This window comes from Betta splendens, chromosome 14 (genome assembly GCF_900634795.4).
Source record: "Betta splendens chromosome 14, fBetSpl5.4, whole genome shotgun sequence".
In the NCBI taxonomy this organism is placed as follows: Eukaryota; Metazoa; Chordata; class Actinopteri; order Anabantiformes; family Osphronemidae; genus Betta; species Betta splendens.
In genome coordinates this window covers 11,560,564-11,579,190 of record NC_040894.2, presented here as the reverse complement: position 1 = coordinate 11,579,190, position 18,627 = coordinate 11,560,564, and the positions used below count along the sequence as shown (strand labels likewise).

General features: G+C 42.5%; 3 protein-coding genes across 5 annotated transcripts; all 3 read right to left on the bottom strand.

The window, feature by feature from the left end:
- Positions 1 to 4: 4 nt before the first annotated feature.
- On the bottom strand, positions 5 to 3,045 carry banf1 (BAF nuclear assembly factor 1). 2 transcript variants are annotated; one of them, XM_029173126.3, is made up of 3 exons: positions 2,890 to 3,045; positions 1,799 to 1,951; positions 5 to 1,583 (listed from the first exon to the last, which is right to left on the bottom strand). In XM_029173126.3, exons 2-3 carry the CDS (start codon positions 1,922 to 1,924, stop codon positions 1,437 to 1,439), a joined length of 273 nt encoding a protein of 90 aa, XP_029028959.1. In that variant the 5' UTR covers positions 1,925 to 1,951; positions 2,890 to 3,045; the 3' UTR covers positions 5 to 1,436. The 2 variants fall into 2 exon arrangements, with proteins under 2 accessions (XP_029028959.1, XP_029028957.1); XM_029173124.3 differs by having other exon boundaries at positions 2,885 to 3,040.
- A 487-nt stretch (positions 3,046 to 3,532) lies between these two features.
- Positions 3,533 to 5,554, bottom strand: prdx5 (peroxiredoxin 5). Its single transcript, XM_029173634.3, has 6 exons — positions 5,267 to 5,554; positions 4,537 to 4,671; positions 4,325 to 4,456; positions 4,134 to 4,172; positions 3,982 to 4,046; positions 3,533 to 3,889 (listed from the first exon to the last, which is right to left on the bottom strand). The coding sequence occupies exons 1-6, from the start codon at positions 5,360 to 5,362 to the stop codon at positions 3,784 to 3,786; spliced, it is 573 nt and encodes a 190-aa protein (XP_029029467.1). The 5' UTR covers positions 5,363 to 5,554; the 3' UTR covers positions 3,533 to 3,783.
- Positions 5,555 to 5,893: 339 nt separating this feature from the next.
- esrra (estrogen-related receptor alpha) lies at positions 5,894 to 18,023 on the bottom strand. 2 transcript variants are annotated; one of them, XM_041073624.2, is made up of 9 exons: positions 17,521 to 18,023; positions 15,976 to 16,078; positions 15,013 to 15,168; positions 11,397 to 11,780; positions 10,663 to 10,779; positions 10,429 to 10,542; positions 9,832 to 9,999; positions 9,380 to 9,649; positions 5,894 to 8,945 (listed from the first exon to the last, which is right to left on the bottom strand). In XM_041073624.2, the coding sequence occupies exons 4-9, from the start codon at positions 11,773 to 11,775 to the stop codon at positions 8,692 to 8,694; spliced, it is 1,302 nt and encodes a 433-aa protein (XP_040929558.1). In that variant the 5' UTR covers positions 11,776 to 11,780; positions 15,013 to 15,168; positions 15,976 to 16,078; positions 17,521 to 18,023; the 3' UTR covers positions 5,894 to 8,691. The 2 variants fall into 2 exon arrangements, with proteins under 2 accessions (XP_040929558.1, XP_029029465.1); XM_029173632.3 differs by lacking the exon at positions 15,013 to 15,168 and having other exon boundaries at positions 17,521 to 18,022.
- Between the last annotated feature and the right edge of the window lie 604 nt (positions 18,024 to 18,627).

The following is an 18,627-nucleotide window of genomic DNA, read 5'->3' as shown; positions in this document are numbered from 1 at the left end:
AAAATCTGTGTGTTGCCCTTTTTTTAATAACGACAGCAATATAAAAAGTAAAGTTTTCACAGTCAAATGGAAACACATGATCCAGGTGCTACACATCGATTACATGTTCATATAGCTGGTGACTGACAGATACAAACACTAATCAGCATTAGCAGAAGGCTGCATGATACCTCAACATGCACTACTACAAATTTAAGTTCATGTGAATGGATAAAATGTGTTAAGGCATCCATGTTTGTAAATATTCACAGATTAAATCAAGCTCTGCTATGAAGGTCCGCCTGCGATACACAATTGTGTCTTCGTTTAAAGCCACTGGCATTTATTTACTTTTACCTTGAAATGCCTCATTTCCCAGTTGAGTAACGAATCACATAGGTTTATTCCTGTTTTGATTGCAGATTAACAAAACTAAGTTAGTATCTAACCACTGCACAGTTCTGCTAAAATGTTTTACTGCTACAGTCAGCTTTAGTGCAACAGACTGACACATTAATTCGGGGTTTGAGCTTTGTTACATCAGTATCTTTATTTACATACATGTCTTTGTTCAGAGTCAAGACCTTTAATCAGACCACCATAGGTTTGCTTTACTTTAAAAGAACATTTTTGCAATGACCAGTGCCCCAAATTACATCCTTTGCAGCACAATATTCACCTCCTGTAAAAACTAAACAGTGTTGATGGACACGAAGAACATAATCAACTGATATGATGTGCCATTTAAAAAATGACAACTTACAATGGCTTTAAACAGGCCAACATGGCAAACACCCAGAGTTGAACGTGAGTACAATTAGAGTGGGTTCTAGACTGGATGAATAATCATATCACAGGAGGAGAAATGTGCTTTTAACTCAAATGCATCAAAAGGTAAAATGTTTAAACATAGAGCATACAATGTTGAGATAAAAAGGCCAAAATCTTAGATCAACAGTGAACAATGAAAAATTGTAAAATTCTACCTTGAACACAGATTTACAGCTTGTATTACTAACTATCTGTATGGTTTTGACAGAAGAGATTTTGACTTGTTTAATAACGTTCAGAAAGGCTGAGTAGCATTTGGACACATGACTGACAGTGTGGCTGGAAAACCACTTAATGTTAAAACTACATAAACTGGGGCTATGCTTACACTACTATTACAAGTCAAAATGTTTGCAGCCAACAATAGAAGTATAGGTTTGTTGCAAACACCTAACTGACTGACAAAGTGTTTTGGGCAACTTAAAGATTTTTTTAATGTAAACAGGTCAAATGACAGGATTGGAGAAAGACAGCTTTTGGCGTAATTTAAAAACAAGCTGACAAACCACAGCTCAGTGTTGTTCAATGTCAGTTTGCATATATAATAAAACTAAATTAAATCACGGTCAATGAAGAGGTAATGTACTGTTTGGACTTTAAAAAGTAGAAAACAATGACCAAATCTTTTATAAGAAGGCATCACACCATTCTTTGAGACAGCCATAGCAGTCACCTTGTTGTTTGGAATTGGCTCCACAAGTGTCCTTCAGCCAGTCCCGGAAAAGCTCCTCATCTTTTTTCAAGACTAAAAACTGCCCGAGGACAACATATGCCTGTGGAGGTAGAGATTAACATAACATTAACAATAGATTCAACTGAATTTGAAGAACAACAAAGGTAAGTGTTTCTTTATAACTCTGGTACGAAACATGGAAAATAGACTTTATGATAGTAAAATGAGAAGTACATGTCATATAGCGATCTACAATGACTACGTTAATTGCACATATATCTTTTATGCATATTAAAAAGGGAAATTATAAGACACCTTGTCAAAGCCTTTCTCCTCAAGTCTTTTGCCAAGGACATCCCCAATGCCTGCCAGTGCCATAACGGGCTTCTCCCCCATGGGCTCAGCAACAAAATCCTTGTGTTTTTGGGATGTTGACGACATGGCTGCTTTCTAGGCTGTCACAGATCCCTAAATTAGATATAACAAAAAGAAGAAAAACAATGTAATTTTAATACTTACCATTGTTCTCACATGCCTTTATAATGACATAATACAAGTATCAGACACACTAGCAATTTAATAATACTAGCAATTGCCATTTTTACAAATAATAATTAAACCTTAAACCCAATATATTGTGCCTAATTTACCGGACATAGCGTGTCATAAACCCATAAATGGCAGATGTCTATTAGTGGGCAGTAGAAAGCTGATAGGCATGAGAAGCCCTCTTGGTTACAGTAAGCGCCCTGGCTGTTAATACGTGGCGCTATGTTGGACCTAAAACGAGCTTTCAACCTCAGTTTAGTTTCAGACTGGACTGGGCGAGCTATAGTTCCTAAGAGTTACATAACTTGGACTACACTAATAATGTGTATATGTGTTAAGGTGGTTTCCAGGACAGTGTTGCATGATGTGGAAACTGCACTCTGACTGATCTAGACAAATTCTATGAAACATTATGGCTTTTTTCCCCCCCGCTGAGAAACTGACCAGCGCTATGCGTTGCTAGCGCTACATGACGGTTAGCATCACCGCTATTCTTGTTGAAATGCGCGCGCACAGCATTCCAGGGTTAACAGCTTTAGCTAGCTTGGCGCTAAGTTGCTTCTCTTCGCCTTACTTCTCTACGAGCTGACCGTGATAAGTTGTTAGCTATTATCAAACTTTATGTTATATCGCAACAACTCTTCAGTAACAGTTGAAGAAGATGGCGTTGTGCTTGTAACGCTGAATGAAATAGTAGAGTGAAGTTATAGTGATCACGGACATTTTAGGCGCCTTCAACATAACGTTGATATTGCTTCTCTGCTAGCAAGCTAATTACTACTCGTTATCGTTTAGCGTCATATCTAGCTTTAAAGGTGCTTTAGAGAATGAAAGGCCATGGTTGTGTGTTACCTTACACTTGAAAGTCTTGACCAGATTGGTTACCGCAGTTTGCTGTAGACTCGTATAGTTTGTTTCCGTCCAGCCACCGGCTGCGCCCACAATGCAATGCGTCCCTATGTCAAAGGTCAAATCTAAACGAGCTTGTACCCAGGTTGTGGTCTTGCAGGAGACTGTGCCACGCTCTGAGGAAGGAGGAACTTCTTAATACGGAAGCTTGTGGTTTTCTCTCATAATGTAATTTTTTTACATGCAATATAAGTTGCACTGAGTTGTTAAGATGCCTTAGAAACAGTTCTTCTCTGCACAGTAACTACTAGTTTTGTACATTAGCTTCAATATCCAGTTTTAAGATAAACACTAACAAACACTAACACCAGCAGTCAACATACAAGTTAAACACCATGTGTGGTTAAGTCTAGTCTGACGACTGAATTGTTTCGCACATGGGTATAGGATAAATTAAACCTTAATGATATGTTTGTGTATCTTGAAACATGTTATCGCCAACACTGGCCACCTTCTGATTTTGGTTTAATGCATGTTTATGTTGAAGCAAAAAGTGTTGTTCATTGTGTTAATTATAAGATGGAAATAATGTCTTTATTAATCTTTAATTATAAGAGGTGACTAGAAACTATTTAAAAAATACACAATGGATATTTTTTATTTTAGATTTATTAATGCCTTCAGGGTAAACATCATCTACTTCCATGTAATAATATATAGTTATTGATCCAAGTTTCTATAGAATGACACTTATGTCATAATTGTGCGCATTAATTGCAGCTTTTTTAAAGCAGCATCTATATTGCATTTTTATCCATCTTTGGGAAAAAGGGAAAAGCTGTAACAGTTTTGTACTTGGCTTTGTGAGTGCAACATTTAAAGCAAACACTATGTGACAAAGCCTAGAGGTCTAACAGAACACTGGAAGCCAGGCTGCAGGTCAGCCCAGTGCCGTCTGGCTCCACATTGATCTTCTTCACGACTCCATCTTCCACCAACATAGCATATCTAAAATATAGGAAAAGGTGGATATACAATTATCAGCATAAAATGTGAGACAATTAATTAAATAAAACAAATAGTTAAAAAAAGAGCATTACCTCTTGGATCGCTTGTTCCCAAGAACCTGCACGAGCTGGTCATTGTCAAGTAACAAGTCAACAGCCTAAGAAGGAGAGAGAATAAAAGCCTTACAGTACACACTCACAAATATTCAGCCAGAACATGTGTATAAATCAAATGTTGAGTTCACCTCTGTAAAAGCTCCAGTTGGGTCAGCCAGCATTCGAACCTGCAGAAGAAAGCTGCAGTGAGTGAAGCACACTTAAAATAAACAAATACTTTGTGTCTTATGTCAGCCTCTCTAGGCCACTGTAGGACATATATAATAACATCCTGAATTGACATTATTGTCCTCTGAATAACATGAGACTGAAGCCACACCTTGCCATCAGCTCCGTGCTCCTTTCCCCACGCAGCCATGACAAATGCATCGTTGACAGAAACACACGCCACCTCCTGTATACCCTTACTCCTCAAGTCAGCAGCCTGCTGCACGAAGCCTGGGAGGTGGGTCTGAAACGCACACGACACGAGGGCTCAACTGATGCAAAGGTCACACAACACAGCAAGCACAGCCAACAGCGTGGACTCACCTTGGAACAGCCAGGTGTGAAAGCACCAGGAACGGCAAAGAGGATTCCCTTCTTCCCCTTAAAGAGCTGATCCATAGCCACCTTGTTTCCAGGCTCCCCCTCCTGGACATCCACTGCGGGGAGACGTTCACCAGCCTGACAGGAAGGACAGTATGAAGAAAAAACAGACACTGACGCAACTAAACTAAAGTTACAACAAGGAAATGTAGTAATAATTCATCCGATCAGTTTAACACGTGGCCGGTAGAGGGCGACATAACACCATATATGGCTCGGCTTTAACAGGCCCATTTTATTTGACTAAAAAACATTTTGAAAATGAGGTTGATTTGATTTGAAGCTTGAGCATCACGTTTTATTAGATGAATATTCAACACAGTAACGGTGGAATGCAGACAGCGATGTGTAGAATAGTTTTGCTATAATCAGCTGAAGCAGAGACATCACGGAGACGTTTTATTGGGCTAATCCCAACGTGGGCAACGTGACAGCCACGGTACAACCAGTTCATAACGATCAATTTGCTGAGACGGCAGCGGGCGAACAGCGCGCGAGAAGCCGCTCCATTCCGTTAAGGCAACTGTCATGGCGACGTCTCAAACACACGGCGAGCCACGGGGAGACGGCTGATCCGTACAGACGCGTAACAAACACGTCTCTCCGCATAAAGCCGCGTAGCTGCCGCCGACAGCTGACGTAGATTATTAACGCACACGCACGCGGATCCTACCTGAATGGGCATCTCGACGCGGGGAGAAGTGTGCAGCAGCCTCACGCCCAGCTGGAGACGGGAGCTTCTGATGACGGCGGCTGCGGTCGGAAGCATTTGTAACAGCCGGAGACTCAGCAACGGCCGCGGGTGTGTTCGCGTGGGGAGGTTCGGAGGACGTGCTGTCCCGTCTAACTCACGCCCAGCCCGCTACGGTCAACCCCCAGCTGCGGTGGCGCACATCGGGTTGAGCTACTGGGGCTTAACCTCGCCTCCAACTCTAAATCTTCATTTACGGCCATCTGCTAATGTTAGCAACGAGCCATGTGTTTGAGGTGCTGTGCTGATGCTAAACCGTCAAAGGTGGAGCCCGGGGATTGGTCATAGAATAATAATATAATTACTAACCTCTTTATATAAACATCAGACCAGGTAAACCTGTCCGGTCAGGCCTGCAGTCATAGATGAGGGCAACAGTGACATATAAACACACGTTTGCTTGTTAAGACAATTACGACCTTCACGGGTAACGTCACTTCAGGTGTTCGAGCACCTGGACGGTCGCAGATCATCTAAATCAGTGATGTTTAATATCGTCCGATACAAATACACAAACATCCACACGAAGAGATGACACTAAGTAATATGTGGTGTTGGTGTGTCCGTTTATTCCACAACACAAAGCACCTACAAGAATCCACCCCCTGCTTTATCAGACAGTGGAAAATATCACTTATTTCACAGTGATTTTCATGTGGACATGTTTAGACAAGGGACATCAACTGTTTCATTTAAATGGAAACAAAAAGCCTACACACAGAGGTTCACAGCCAGTAACACACAAAAATAAAGCAGCGTCAACAAACAACAGTAAATTGAGTAAAAAATAGAATTTAATCATTTAAATAGTCTTTCAAAATACAAACATTGATTTGAACTTCTAAATAATATAACGTTTAGTAGCTATTTGTCAATATAACTGGCAATGTTAAATGTACAGTGTGGCTATACAAGGAAATGTGAGGTTTGGTAATTTATTGTATTGCTCATTTATATTAATTTGCACATTTAATAGAAACTACAAATGACTGTATAATTAACAGTGACACGGCAAATGACCCTGCCTGTACCCTAAGCCCATGTACCTAAAACATCTGTCTGTTAATGAAAGTAAAATGTACCTATGTGTAAAAGACAAAACCTTTAACAGCTCTCAACCAATAATCCTGTTGTTTATTTGTTTGCTTCAGAAATCATATTTACTGTTCGGTGAACAAATCACAGACCAAAACATTTCAGATGACTGGAACACAAAAGCTGTAACGAACAAACCCAGGTGACACAATCCCTGCTCCGCTGTGCTGGTTGTGGCAAAAATAACACACGTTACGACGCTGAACTGTTTTCAGTTTGAACTGCTGCTAATGACCTCTGCTGTTTTCAAGCTGCAGCATTACGCCTGTGAAACCGTGTCGGCTAGAAGCCTGCCCTCCAGTGTGAGAGGCATCATCTAAAGCACGTTATTGCGCCATATACACCTTAGAAGTATAATGACAGGAGAAAACGTCATTTCAGGTGTTTGCACAACTGCAGGACATTCAATGGCTTTCTCTGCCTCCTGAGGTAGCCCTCTGTAGCCTCACCATGCTGCTGCTGGATCTATAGAGCCATGGAAATTGTTCCCCAAACGACAATCGGTTCCCGAAAACACAAATGCTTAACATAAAAAAAAAAAATAGCATTCAATATATAATGATTAAAAACCTCCATACCAACCCCAAACCCACAACGGCCACAATGTCAATAAAATACCCTAAATCCTAAAAAGTAAAAATGTATGAAAAAGCACATTTCAAGTCTTTACAAATGTCAACACCGTGAGCTGCACAAATATAATTGTAATGGGCAAATTGTATCACATTTGCTGGCTTTATTATGTTCCACTATAAATTGCATGTCCGTTTCTTTTAATGGAACTGTACATGGCTAAAACGACCCTCCGGCCACTACGTTACTTTTAGGTATCTGGTAGCTCTGCGTCGCATGTGAAGCTTACTATAGGAATCGTACATACTGTAGGTATAGAAACCGCCCAAACAATGACCTTCAGGATGTTTTCAGACAGGTTTTCAACATCCGGGAGGAAGATGTCGACTGAGTTGCATTTCTTGTTGCTGCGAGCCCTTGGCGGGCAGGTTTTTACACATATACACAAAGCGAGGGTTCCTGCGTAGAAACATCGGCGATCTCTTACGCAACGTTTTTCGCTGCTGCAGAAAAAGCAGCAAAACCTTTTAAACCTATCAATCATATGGATTAGTGTTACAGATTATAGCCCAGAAATGAAACAGGTAAAAAAAAAGATAGTGGTTAGATTTAGTGGAGGATTTTATAAAAAAAAAAAAAATAAAAAAAAAGCCAATGGAGGCCTGTTTATATTTTCTCACCACTGATGCTGCCAAACTGGCTTTAATGTCAGATTTGGATTCTTCCCTGATCTCGGTGTAGCTCGTTGGCCTTGACTGCACAAGTACGCACATGCTTGCTCCGTGTGCGCCGACATAAAACACTGAACGTCTTACCTTCCAGGTAGAGGGCACAGTCTTCAAATGCACCTTTACTGGACTACAAGTCAATTGCACAACCTTCTATAAAGAAACCTGCACCTATTATGTACACCACTAGTTCCCCAGCTCCAGTTCAACCCATGTAAGTGCTGCTGTTTTCTTCTCCTACCACAATTTCAAATCTCCTGGCACCCAAATACCAAAAAAAAAAAAGAAGAACCAGCATTAGGGGTCCGGAGAGTGGAGAACTACTGGTCACACGCAGACGTAGATGCCCCCCCTTTTTATCCACATTTAAAATGTGGCAATAATCAATCGTTATATTGCTTATAACATATTGCAAGTAACTCCTAATAATTTGCCTACAACGGCACACTGTACTATAGTGAACACAAGCACTCTGTGCATGTCAATGTGACCCCACACTAGACCGTTGAGTCTCTCACTGGTTATGTCATTATGGCTTTCATAAGTAGACGTTGCATTATTTCATGAAGTTCAAAAGCCACATGGTTGCAGTCAGTTCTTGAGTACCAAAACAATGTTCTTTTGGTGGTTACGCAACTGCAGACTAATTTTGTGATGGAACACTTAAAACGGAAGTTTTCTGACAATGTTAAATGTTTTCAGTCTTGGATCGTTGAGCCTTATACCGACATTTGGCAGTTACATCTTGGAGTAAAGGAGCAATTCCCACTTCAGGATAATGATGACAATTCTCTTTTCCAATTTTCTTCATGTAGCCTGAAGGGTAAAATGATCATTTCCCTCATCAACTCTCTTAATAAAGTTTTTCCTTCCTCATCAACCACTGTTGAGGACTAGATCTCTGCTGGGTCTTTTCCCGCATCCTTTTTTTTGCCTCTGTTGTTTTCCACTTTAGGGAGAATCCATCATGGCTTCCAGCATCTCCAGGAACAGTTTGTGCATGGGTACGCCTCCGCGGGTCTTGATGCTGTAGAAGGTGGTGAGAGCGCGACCGGCAGTCTGTCGGAGGAGAGGCAACGTTAAGAGGAGGCGTCCGGCCCGCTGAGGGTCGTCTGGGCGCCGCTGACATTCCAGCTCCAGCAGGGCCTGGTGGAGGAGATCCCGCAGCTTCTGCACAGCTTCCATGTCCTCGATGTAAACGGAGTCTGACAGAGCAACAAAGGGCACATGGCAGGTCAATGTATAGTGTAGGTACATCATCTCACATAAAATCCTGTAAAAATCAGGATGGCTGACTAAAACTATAGTCAGCCTTTGTTTTAGACAAACAGTGGATCTGTACCACAAACAGCACATGCCCCTCTATCTGAAGTTGACAGTAATCTTAAATGCACTTCTGAGGAATGTGTTAGTGAAGAGATAATTTTGTAAGAACCACTAAGAATAGCCTTTATTACACCTATTGTGCCTTTAGGATGAAACTGATAAGTTAAGGTGTATTTCAGGTAGTTTGGAGATTATATTGTGTTATACTGAGATCCAACATGACAGGAGGAAACTAATTATTAGACACAACTAACAGTGCATCAAAGTGATGATGCAGTTGCCTCAATGACTCTACACAGCGCAAGCTTAGTACCTGAGTTAGTGAGTGCGATGGCTTTTAGCATGACAAATTCCTCCCGGTCCACGTTCAGGGCCCGGAAACGGCGAGCAAGTTGGCTAATTGCTGCATTTAGCTCGGTCAGTCCTGCAACACGGGACATCTCTTCGTCGAGGACAAAATCCTCTGCGAACACCACCTCATCCTCACAGCCAAGCGAGCGGTACGCTACACCCAGCACCAGCACCTCCAGCCACACGGACTGCAGCACTGACATCTGGTCAGCTAGGGACAGTGACAGAAAGCCTGAGGAGGAAGAGAGACGTGTCAATGAAAGGAGGTCAACTGGAAAGCTGGTGTCAGCTGATACAGCAAACACAGGTGAACTCCAGCGTAATAGTACAGGCACAGAATCAGTTCAGCTGTATTGTTTTACCAATGAAGTCACCGCCTCTCATCTTCTCATCTATCCTCCCCACATCCCTCACCTGGAATGTGTTTGGCCCAGCCAATGATCACAACCAGCTCACGGTCAGCGAGGTCACAAAGGGTCGTGAGAGTCCGCTGGGCCGTGTCGGGCTGCAGGGGGTCAGGCATGGCAAAGAGCTTTTCTGGCTCGGCCACTAGGAGGTGGGACACAATGATGTTGGAGGAACCTGTATGGTGCACAATCAAAAAAGCCCAGAGGTCACTGAGATTTGTACAAATTTGCATGATTCACTGCAAAGTAAAGCCACTAATCACAGTATCACTGATTCACAGTAGATGGTGCTGTTTTCTAATAATTTCCCATGGATTTGCTCCGTTGATTCTGTTTCTTGTAGGTTTTGGGCACCTTTGGTTTGTGTGTTGCATTTTGAGGGAAAACTTTAGTCTTGGCTGCCAGCAAAGAATTGTTCCAAATCACAAATACCTATCAGTATGACGACGCTTACGGCACAAAAAGTAAAAGTAAAGTCCTTTCTCAAACATTTATTATAGGTCAAATGACAAATACAGTCAGTGTGAAAGCTGAATGCACAGATTCAGCTTTCACAGATGTTGAACACAGATTAATGATTTAAATACCATCATACAAATCCCACCTTTTTCATTCTCCTTAGTCAGAGGCAGAGGGGCACTCTGGTACGTTGCATTCTCTACTTCTGGACGCCTTTTGTACTTCTGTCTTCCACCCCGGACCCTGTCAAGACGGACCCCTGCGCAGAGGTGTAATTAAGCTTATATGAAAGAATAAATGAATAGGAATATGAACACTGGCCCCTTCATACATGCTACCAAGGACTGACTGACAGGTTCTGCAAACCTCAGACACTCACCCTCTTTCAGCATGCCTACTTTGAGGCACTTGGTGAAGCGGCATGCCTGGCAAGCCTTTCTGCGCCTTTTGGTGATCTCGCACTCATTTGATGCTGGGCAGCTGTATTCAATGTTACCTATTGAGGATAAAAGGAAATTTACAGTGAATTACTGATTCATGCAGTTATTATTAATAATATACAAATATTTGTACAAACAAATACTCCCAAGGCTTACACCAAATGAGCTAAACTACACAGTTTATTCATTTCTAAGTGTTGGTAAAAACACACTGGGGTGGTTGTAGTGATAGTGAACTGAAGCATGTCAAACAATAACACCATTAGGACATGATGTGGGTCCTTCGTCACTCAGATATTGCTCTGACAATGTTGCCAGTAAAGTTAGTGAGGACACTTTAAATGGTTCCAGGTGATAATAGGATGGTAATAAAATGGATTTCATTCAATTACTGAGGCCAAATAATTTATTCTGCCTTGTTTATTCTTAATGTTCTGCACTGCAGCTATACAGGCTGGAGAGAACATTGCTCAGGGTCTTTTTGTGCAAAATAATTAGCATCGTTAGGAGTTAAGCCAGTTAAGCGATAAAACAGTTCACAATGATCTTTTCCAATGTGCAGAAAAACAATACTTATATGCCGCAGGGTTTGGCAACATTTTCTGTAATAACAATGAAATACAGGTTTTCACTGGTTGTTCTGCAAAAACTTGAATTGGACCCCATCACCCACCTTGGATGGTTCTCTTAAAGAACGCCTTGCAGGCCTCGCATGACGCCACGCCATAGTGGTAACCTGAGGCCACGTCCCCACACACTAAACACAGCCTCTTGGGCAGCGTGCTCAGGGCGTACTTGCAGCGCCCGGCTCCATTTCCGGTGGAGCTCTCCTCGGCCCCATCGCCGCCCTCGTCTTTGAAGTGGCAACGCAGGGCTGGTGTGTAGAGCGGCGGCGAGTAACGTTTAGCGCCGTCTCCTCTGGTTCCTCCTCCTCCGCTCTGAGAGGAGTCTGACGAGGCCCCACCGGGACTGGTCCGGCCTCCCCCGCCTCCTTCTGGACTGCTTGGCTCTGCCTTTATGTAGACGTCTGTCCGACGCTCTCTGGAAGACATGATGTCTAGAGGGGACAAAAAAAAAAAACACAGAAAGGTCAAGTAGATAAAGACATATAACCTTTATCTAACATCTATGCCTTCATACAACCCAACACCCCAGGGCAGTCAAGTCTTTACACCAACCATTATTGTTTGTACTTGCGACTACAATGTATTCATGTGGGTTGGTTTGAGTATAAATACAGGAACCAGGAGGTAACAAGCAACAGATAAAAACAGTAACAGTAATTTAACCTGAAGAGTAAACTTTGTCTTATTAAGACCAACCTCTGGCCACAGGTAAAGCAAGATTAGCCTGCCATACATTACCAGCAACAGCTAACCACGTCACATAAACATTTGTGCTGATGTGTGGATTCTGAAAAGTACAAAGATTTTGCATTAACATCCCAAAAGTGATGTTGCCTTGATTGTTCTTTAACCTGGTGTTCTTGGTGTGGCGTTACTATTTTCATTAAGCGGTGTGGTGCCTTGTGCCTGTGACATTTCTAGACATTAAAATAGTCAAGGAGACAATGAAGGTTGTTCTGCTCATAAACCGTCCTCCTCCCCCCACTCAGACACATAATGTATGTGTAAGTGAGTCAGTAAGTGCTGTACCAACCGGCCAATGAAAGACAAGTGCACGTATGAAGAACTAAATCTGTTATTTACATTAATAAAAAGCCAGCATTTTTTATCATAAAGAGTCATTTGGGCCTAATGAGATGATCTTGATAATTTAATATAAATGACACGCTGCATTGGATTTATACAAGACAAGTTACATAAAAGCAGTGTGATCTCTTAGAGAATTACCCAGGAAGGTCAGTAAAGTCACATCCCCACATGTTGAACGCAGCCTCGAAAGTTACTTAATAACCAAACTCATTGACATTTCAGAACTGAAGCCTCCACTGATGTTAAACTTTTATCAATGGATTTCAGGTGTTGAAAATGTGAAAGGTCAAAGGTGAGCATGAGGGCAGTGGCATTAATAGTCATCTATGACATGTCTCTAGGCTTGGGCTCATCAGTAGCTGTATTAATGCAAAGCCTTACTCTATTGTGCTTTTGTTCCACGTTAATAGATCACTGCATGAAGACAATGAGGTGGCATATTTAAAGCCTAAATAGCCTTAATCCTGTTAAAACCAAAAAAAATTACTTGTACGTTTCTCATCCATAATCATCCCCTAGCAGCTTTTACTGTATTCAAGTGCTGGAAATCCAAAAGTCTTGATTACAGTAGCTACCGTAGTCTAATCCTTACAGTAATTTCACCGTACTGTAGCACATATGTATAAGTGTAGTCAGTATAAGTGACAATAGAAATCCAAAGGTGTCAACACAAACCTGTTATGACATTGTTTAAATTGTAAGATATATTCAAAAATTGATAAATTGCAATGTTGTGGGATTATGTAGCTTTAATGTTATTACAGCTAACACACTTTGACACATGTTAGTTCTGTAGCACCACCATGTGTAGCAGAAGTTAAAAAAATATTGACTGTCTTCATGACAAATGTAGAATCACAAGAAATATTATTTTGATACTGGCGTGTATCAGTATATTTAATACCAATAGTCTACAACTTTAATGGAGCCCAACTATAACAAAAAATGGCTTAACATTGCTTAGGTACATAAATCAGTGTATACAAGATCTCACAATTCACACTTCATGTCAAGACCAAAACCAAACTACGAGGTCCAAGGAACTCTCTGCACAGCTCCAAGATAACATACGAATTGGAGAAAGGTCACATATTTCTAAAGCTCTGTGTTTCCAGGAACACAGTGACCTCAATAATTGTGAAAGAGTATACATTTGAAACTATTCAGTAAGTACCGCACTAAGTAGTGGCTTGGTCAGGAGGGGAATGCCGGTTGACAGCAGTCACTAAAACAGAGTTAAAGTCCTCCACAGAGATGTGGATCCTGTCAAACGGGCAACCATTTCAGCAGCAGTCATCTATCAAAGCTATTCCGAAGGCACAAGTGTCTGCTTGGACCTAAAGAAAAGGATCCTCTGAGAAAACCTGCTTCAGAGCACACTGCGTGTAACCTTAGACTGAGATGATGGTTCCCCCTTGGAGCATGATCACGATATTAGTCACTCGGCCAAGACACTTCTTGAGCAACTCCATGGCAATAATCTGGCTGTGTTTTAGCAGCCAAAGACTGGGCACCATAGAAGACGTGTGACAAACCCTGGTCCTCGGGGGCCACTGTCCTGCTTATTTTCCAACTACCACACCCCACCTATTGCTGATTATCAGGGTCAGGATACTCTAACTGCAGGGATAGTGCGTGGCAGTGACCCTCACGGACCATTACACAAATCTGCTAGGATAAAATGCCCAATTTCACATGTGGAAACAATGAATGATACAGGAAGTGAAGCACCTGCAGACAAGTACAGTTATCACAAAGTGCATTTCCTTAAGAGAGGACACGTCTATAAATATCATACTAATAAGACTCCAGCTCCATCTGATGAGATGCTTTGCATTGCTTTAAATTTCCAGTACACTGTGTAACACAGAATGGGGACTCGCTACTAAAACGCTGCATACGATTAACCGCAAAACAAGTATGCTTTTATCATATTTATTGCTAGAGCAGATAATCTAACCTTATTGTAGCGGGTTACTTGGAGTTTGCCCCTGTGGACCTGATTGTAGCACTATTTGACAAGTCGCAGGGGGCCACAGTAACCCAAGCCTGTTTAAAGTTTAGCCTACATGGGCTGATTTTACAACCCCAATGAATGACTCTGACAGTGTATCAGCGCTGGTGCATAATGTCAGATAATCAATTGTGTTATTCAGTTTGTTCAGTGCTGCCAGTTCAACCCCCCCCCCCACACACACACAACCCCCCAACCATGTGCACCGCTGGTCGGAGCAACATCTGCTGTAGCAATCGATGACCAAGAAGAAAGTCGTGCTTTTTAAATGTCACTATAAAGGCTTTGCAATCGCGTGCTTGTTCAAACACACAGCTTCTACACGCATTGGGGTCTCGCGTCGTGCCATTCACCAGGGACGCGTCGTCCTGTAAACTAATGTAACAGCCACCAGTGTGTTTGGTTTTGAGTTAGCATTAGCTCGGATTATGATCCTTTGCGTTAGCTACACTTCGCTAACTAAGCTAGCAGCGGCTAGCAGTAGTCCTGCTGGACGACACTCTCCTCCCGCCGCCCCGGTGTATTTCCGTCTCTCTAACCCGGGCCACGCTGCATCTTACCTGATAGTTTTGACTGGCACACAGCTTAAGTCTCCCCGCAGCGTGAGAACATGGCACGCGTTTGACAGAGGAGCGCTTTGCGCACTGGCAGCGCCTGTTAGCTCGCGCTGGCCGTGCGTCGAGATGGGCCGGGCCACAATCTGCTCTCCCGAACAGCTGGAGCGCGATAAAGGATGGAAAGAGTCTAGATGAAGCACACTCCGAGCAGGTTAACGCCGTAATCCCACATGTTCAAGAGAGATTTGTATTTAGGCGACGTTTGTGTAATGGCTTCACATGTTTTACAGCCTTGGGAAATTTATAAATCATAAGTGAAGCATTTTCAATAAAAGGTATTTTGAAATTGTGTTACAGTGATTTCAGTATTATCTCATTGCAGGTTCCTTTTTTAGGAAACTTAAATTGTGTTACATACAAAATTTCGATTTGACTTCAACTGCAAGAGTGTTTCTTTTGCACTGCTGAATACAGAATCCCCCCAAACAAAGAGGCTCAGTGGTGCCATCGCTGAGACCTTTCAATGGGTACCTTGATGGCTCTTTTCTCCTCAAACTGGAGTTTAAGCACGCTCACATTGATTTTTACTTCTTAAAAGGCCAATGCCCTTACTCCTCCATTTACAGTTTGTCTGTTTTATCCTTTGTGGGTTTAAAACAAACAAGCTTCCAATGTGTCTAAGCAGATATACAAGCATGTTGTTGCTGCATTATTGTCTTTGAACTTCTTGACTGCAATAAAAGCTAGAATTACTTCCTGATAGTGGCCAATATCACATTCACCCTCTTCTATACGAGTATGTTTTTTTCATTTAAGATAAAATGCATAAACGCTGCCAACTGAAGTCCATCATGACCTTAAAGGAACATTCTGAGGCAGGTGTGACACTTGGCTGCTTAACACAAATATCAGACAAACATCCAGGATTGCATTTTGTTTCATAAGCATAAAAAGGTCACAGATTACCTGTTTGTAGATCTGGAGGATGGCAACTTTGTATCCCTTACTCCTGGTGGCCACTTAATGAAGTTCTGTTGTTTGGGAAGGTGGTCTGCACTTATCAGGACACCTGCAAAGTAAGCAAACTTTTATAAGTCAAGGCGACCACCACCCTCTGTCACTAATTTAACAGCAGACCAGCACATTCTGACCAATGAACATACTGTCCATGTCTAAGAGATATTTACAAATAGAAATAAAATAAAAATGATCTAAATAATAGCAGCAGCAATTACCATGTGTCAAAAAACAAAGCATATTTGGAAAAGTCTTGCTTCCTCATTGATCATTTGTGAACACTGGTAACACAGATGTTTCCTTCCTAAAATACGTAAGCGTCTGTATGTATCCAGATTTCTCCACGCTGCTCAAGTACCCTCCCCCTTACACTGCGTGACACACTCCAAAGGTCACAGGCACAGGAATGCTTGAAGGACACACTGAGTAAAGCCAACACCTTGTCTCTCACTCATACAAAGTCACAAGCTGAAGTTTAGTGATAACTTGTTTAATCAATTTAAATAATTAAAAAACAATAAACTGCAGATTTTAGTAACACATTAAAGTGCATGTCTAGATTGTATCAAGCAGACAGCATGAAAATAAAAATTACAGCAATAAAGGACTTTTTTCGAGCAACAACTATACATAAGTGTCATGTAACATATGCAGTATTCCGTTGGAAATTATCCGATCTAAAACTTTATTTGTAATGTCATGAATAAAAAATACTATTTAGTTATTATAAACATCATATCTGACTTTTAAACAAACAACACCTATTTTTATAAAGTTACTGATGATCACACCTGAGTCCATAAATAAGAAGTTAACCGCCGCTACATAAATCAGTCTGTCCCTGTGTAATAAGCTCTTTTTCGTTAGCGCCGGTGGTCTCCGTCGCTCATAACGCATCACGCTGAACTCAGTACATCCAACTCAATTGAGGGTTTAAATGCGGCGCACTGTGGAGACGAGAACCCAGGGGTGACCTTGCCTACTGATCTCGGACCGGTGAAAGGTTAATTGCCAAAGTGGATTACGCTTTAAGATCAGTGATCTCAATCTTGCGCCTGCAAACTCGGTGACTCGCGCCGTTCACTGTGTTAAGACATAAGGAGCAATAACTTTCGAGGGAAATTGCAGGACGGACACGACATTCTTCATCTGCACAATAAGTGCCCGTGCATTAGTTTCAGCATAAGACACCTCATGTCAACCACTAGTGTTATACTGTGTATTACATTTAGTACAGAGTCTATGAGTGGGGGGTTACGCCGGGCAGGAAGCTTTTGCTGCAAATTATTACACAACGTTCTGAATATTTACTCAGCAGCTCGTGCCCCGACCCCCAATAACATGGCCACGCGAACTTAGCTCGTCCGCCGGATCGAGCGTGCACATCAGGCTGCCGCGAAGGCGACTGACATCTCCGCAGCCAGACCCATCGAAAACAGACCCCCACCGCGTTATATTCGGTGTCTGCAGTGAATGCTAAGAACGGCTACTTACTGGGAAGAGTACAAACATCGCACTGGTGATTTTTCTATACGTGAAGTCAATCAAGTCTTTGCGCCTGGCAAGTTCACGGAGGGGTCGAAGAGCGCGGTCCGAGCCTCTCGGGGTGTCTCATATCCACCGTGAAATAACGGGATAGCGAGAACCGGCGACGCACCGTCTAGTCCGGCTGCTCGGTTCCGTACCCCGGTGTTATAATTTCTCGTCTACGGCTCCCACAACTAAGGGTTGTGCTGGCAGCGCCGTCAAGAGTCCGAGAGAAAACAAATATCCGCCAAAGCGGAAGAAAACCACAATAAAACCGCGTCTCCACAAATAATGTTTAAATATTCTTTAAGCCAAACCGGGTCCCGCAGCGAAACAGGATCTAGTACGAGACAGTCAACGGCTGCAACGACAATGCGCCACGCGCACATAAAGATGCATCGTTGCTAATATTAATTGCAGCATAACAAGTCGGAGGTTTATCGTAACGAGCTCAAAGCGGGAAACTTCCGGGTTTGTCCCCGCTCACTCTCGCTAACTTGACGCAACTCGATGACGTCGCCCGTGTCTCGTGTCGTCGCTCCTCCCACTGCACAATTTACGTCCGCTGTCTCCGTTACGTCCGTCTCACCGCGCACCGGCGTCATCAGCGTTAGAATAATGACCTGCGAACGGTGAAACAAATGACCCAGTCTCCGGTAATCCCAGTCAGGTCCGGGTACAGTCACTGTTCTGCAGCTAAAGGAGCCTTGTGTTCACATGAAAATCCGCCCCCAACATATAATGAGACATTATGAAATCGCTAGTCTTACTAAAGCTATTTTTTTACCAAGTCTCTTTCCGTTGTTGTATTTTTATATACTTTCATAGTTTTGTTGTGCATTTTAAAACTATCTATTTTAGGCGTCTTATTTAGAACAAAAGCTTTCGCAGAGCGAACAGCCGCGTCTCCTCCAGCGCACCGTGGAACAGGCTGTCACGCGTCTTGTGACACTGACCCCGCTCGCTCCGCCGGTACACAGGACAGGAGCCAATTGGAAGGAGGCACCGGCAGCTCGTTGCAAAGGCACGAGAAAAAAAATAGTAACCCACGCCGCAATGTGCAGGATGCGTTAT

Coding starts and splice junctions, on each gene's coding strand:
- prdx5 (XM_029173634.3), bottom strand. CDS start 5,362: ATGCTTCCGACCGCAGCCGCCGTCATCAGAAGCTCCCGTCTCCAGCTG. Junction 4,173..4,324: donor AGCACGGAGCTGATGGCAAG/GTGTGGCTTCAG, acceptor TTTCTTCTGCAG/GTTCGAATGCTGGCTGACCC. Junction 3,890..3,981: donor GGGAACAAGCGATCCAAGAG/GTAATGCTCTTT, acceptor CCTATATTTTAG/ATATGCTATGTTGGTGGAAG.
- esrra (XM_041073624.2), bottom strand. CDS start 11,775: ATGTCTTCCAGAGAGCGTCGGACAGACGTCTACATAAAGGCAGAGCCA. Junction 10,780..11,396: donor CTTTAAGAGAACCATCCAAG/GTGGGTGATGGG, acceptor TATCCTCAATAG/GTAACATTGAATACAGCTGC. Junction 9,650..9,831: donor CTGGGCCAAACACATTCCAG/GTGAGGGATGTG, acceptor CTTCCTCCTCAG/GCTTTCTGTCACTGTCCCTA.
- banf1 (XM_029173126.3), bottom strand. CDS start 1,924: ATGTCGTCAACATCCCAAAAACACAAGGATTTTGTTGCTGAGCCCATG. Junction 1,584..1,798: donor AGGAGAAAGGCTTTGACAAG/GTGTCTTATAAT, acceptor CTACCTCCACAG/GCATATGTTGTCCTCGGGCA.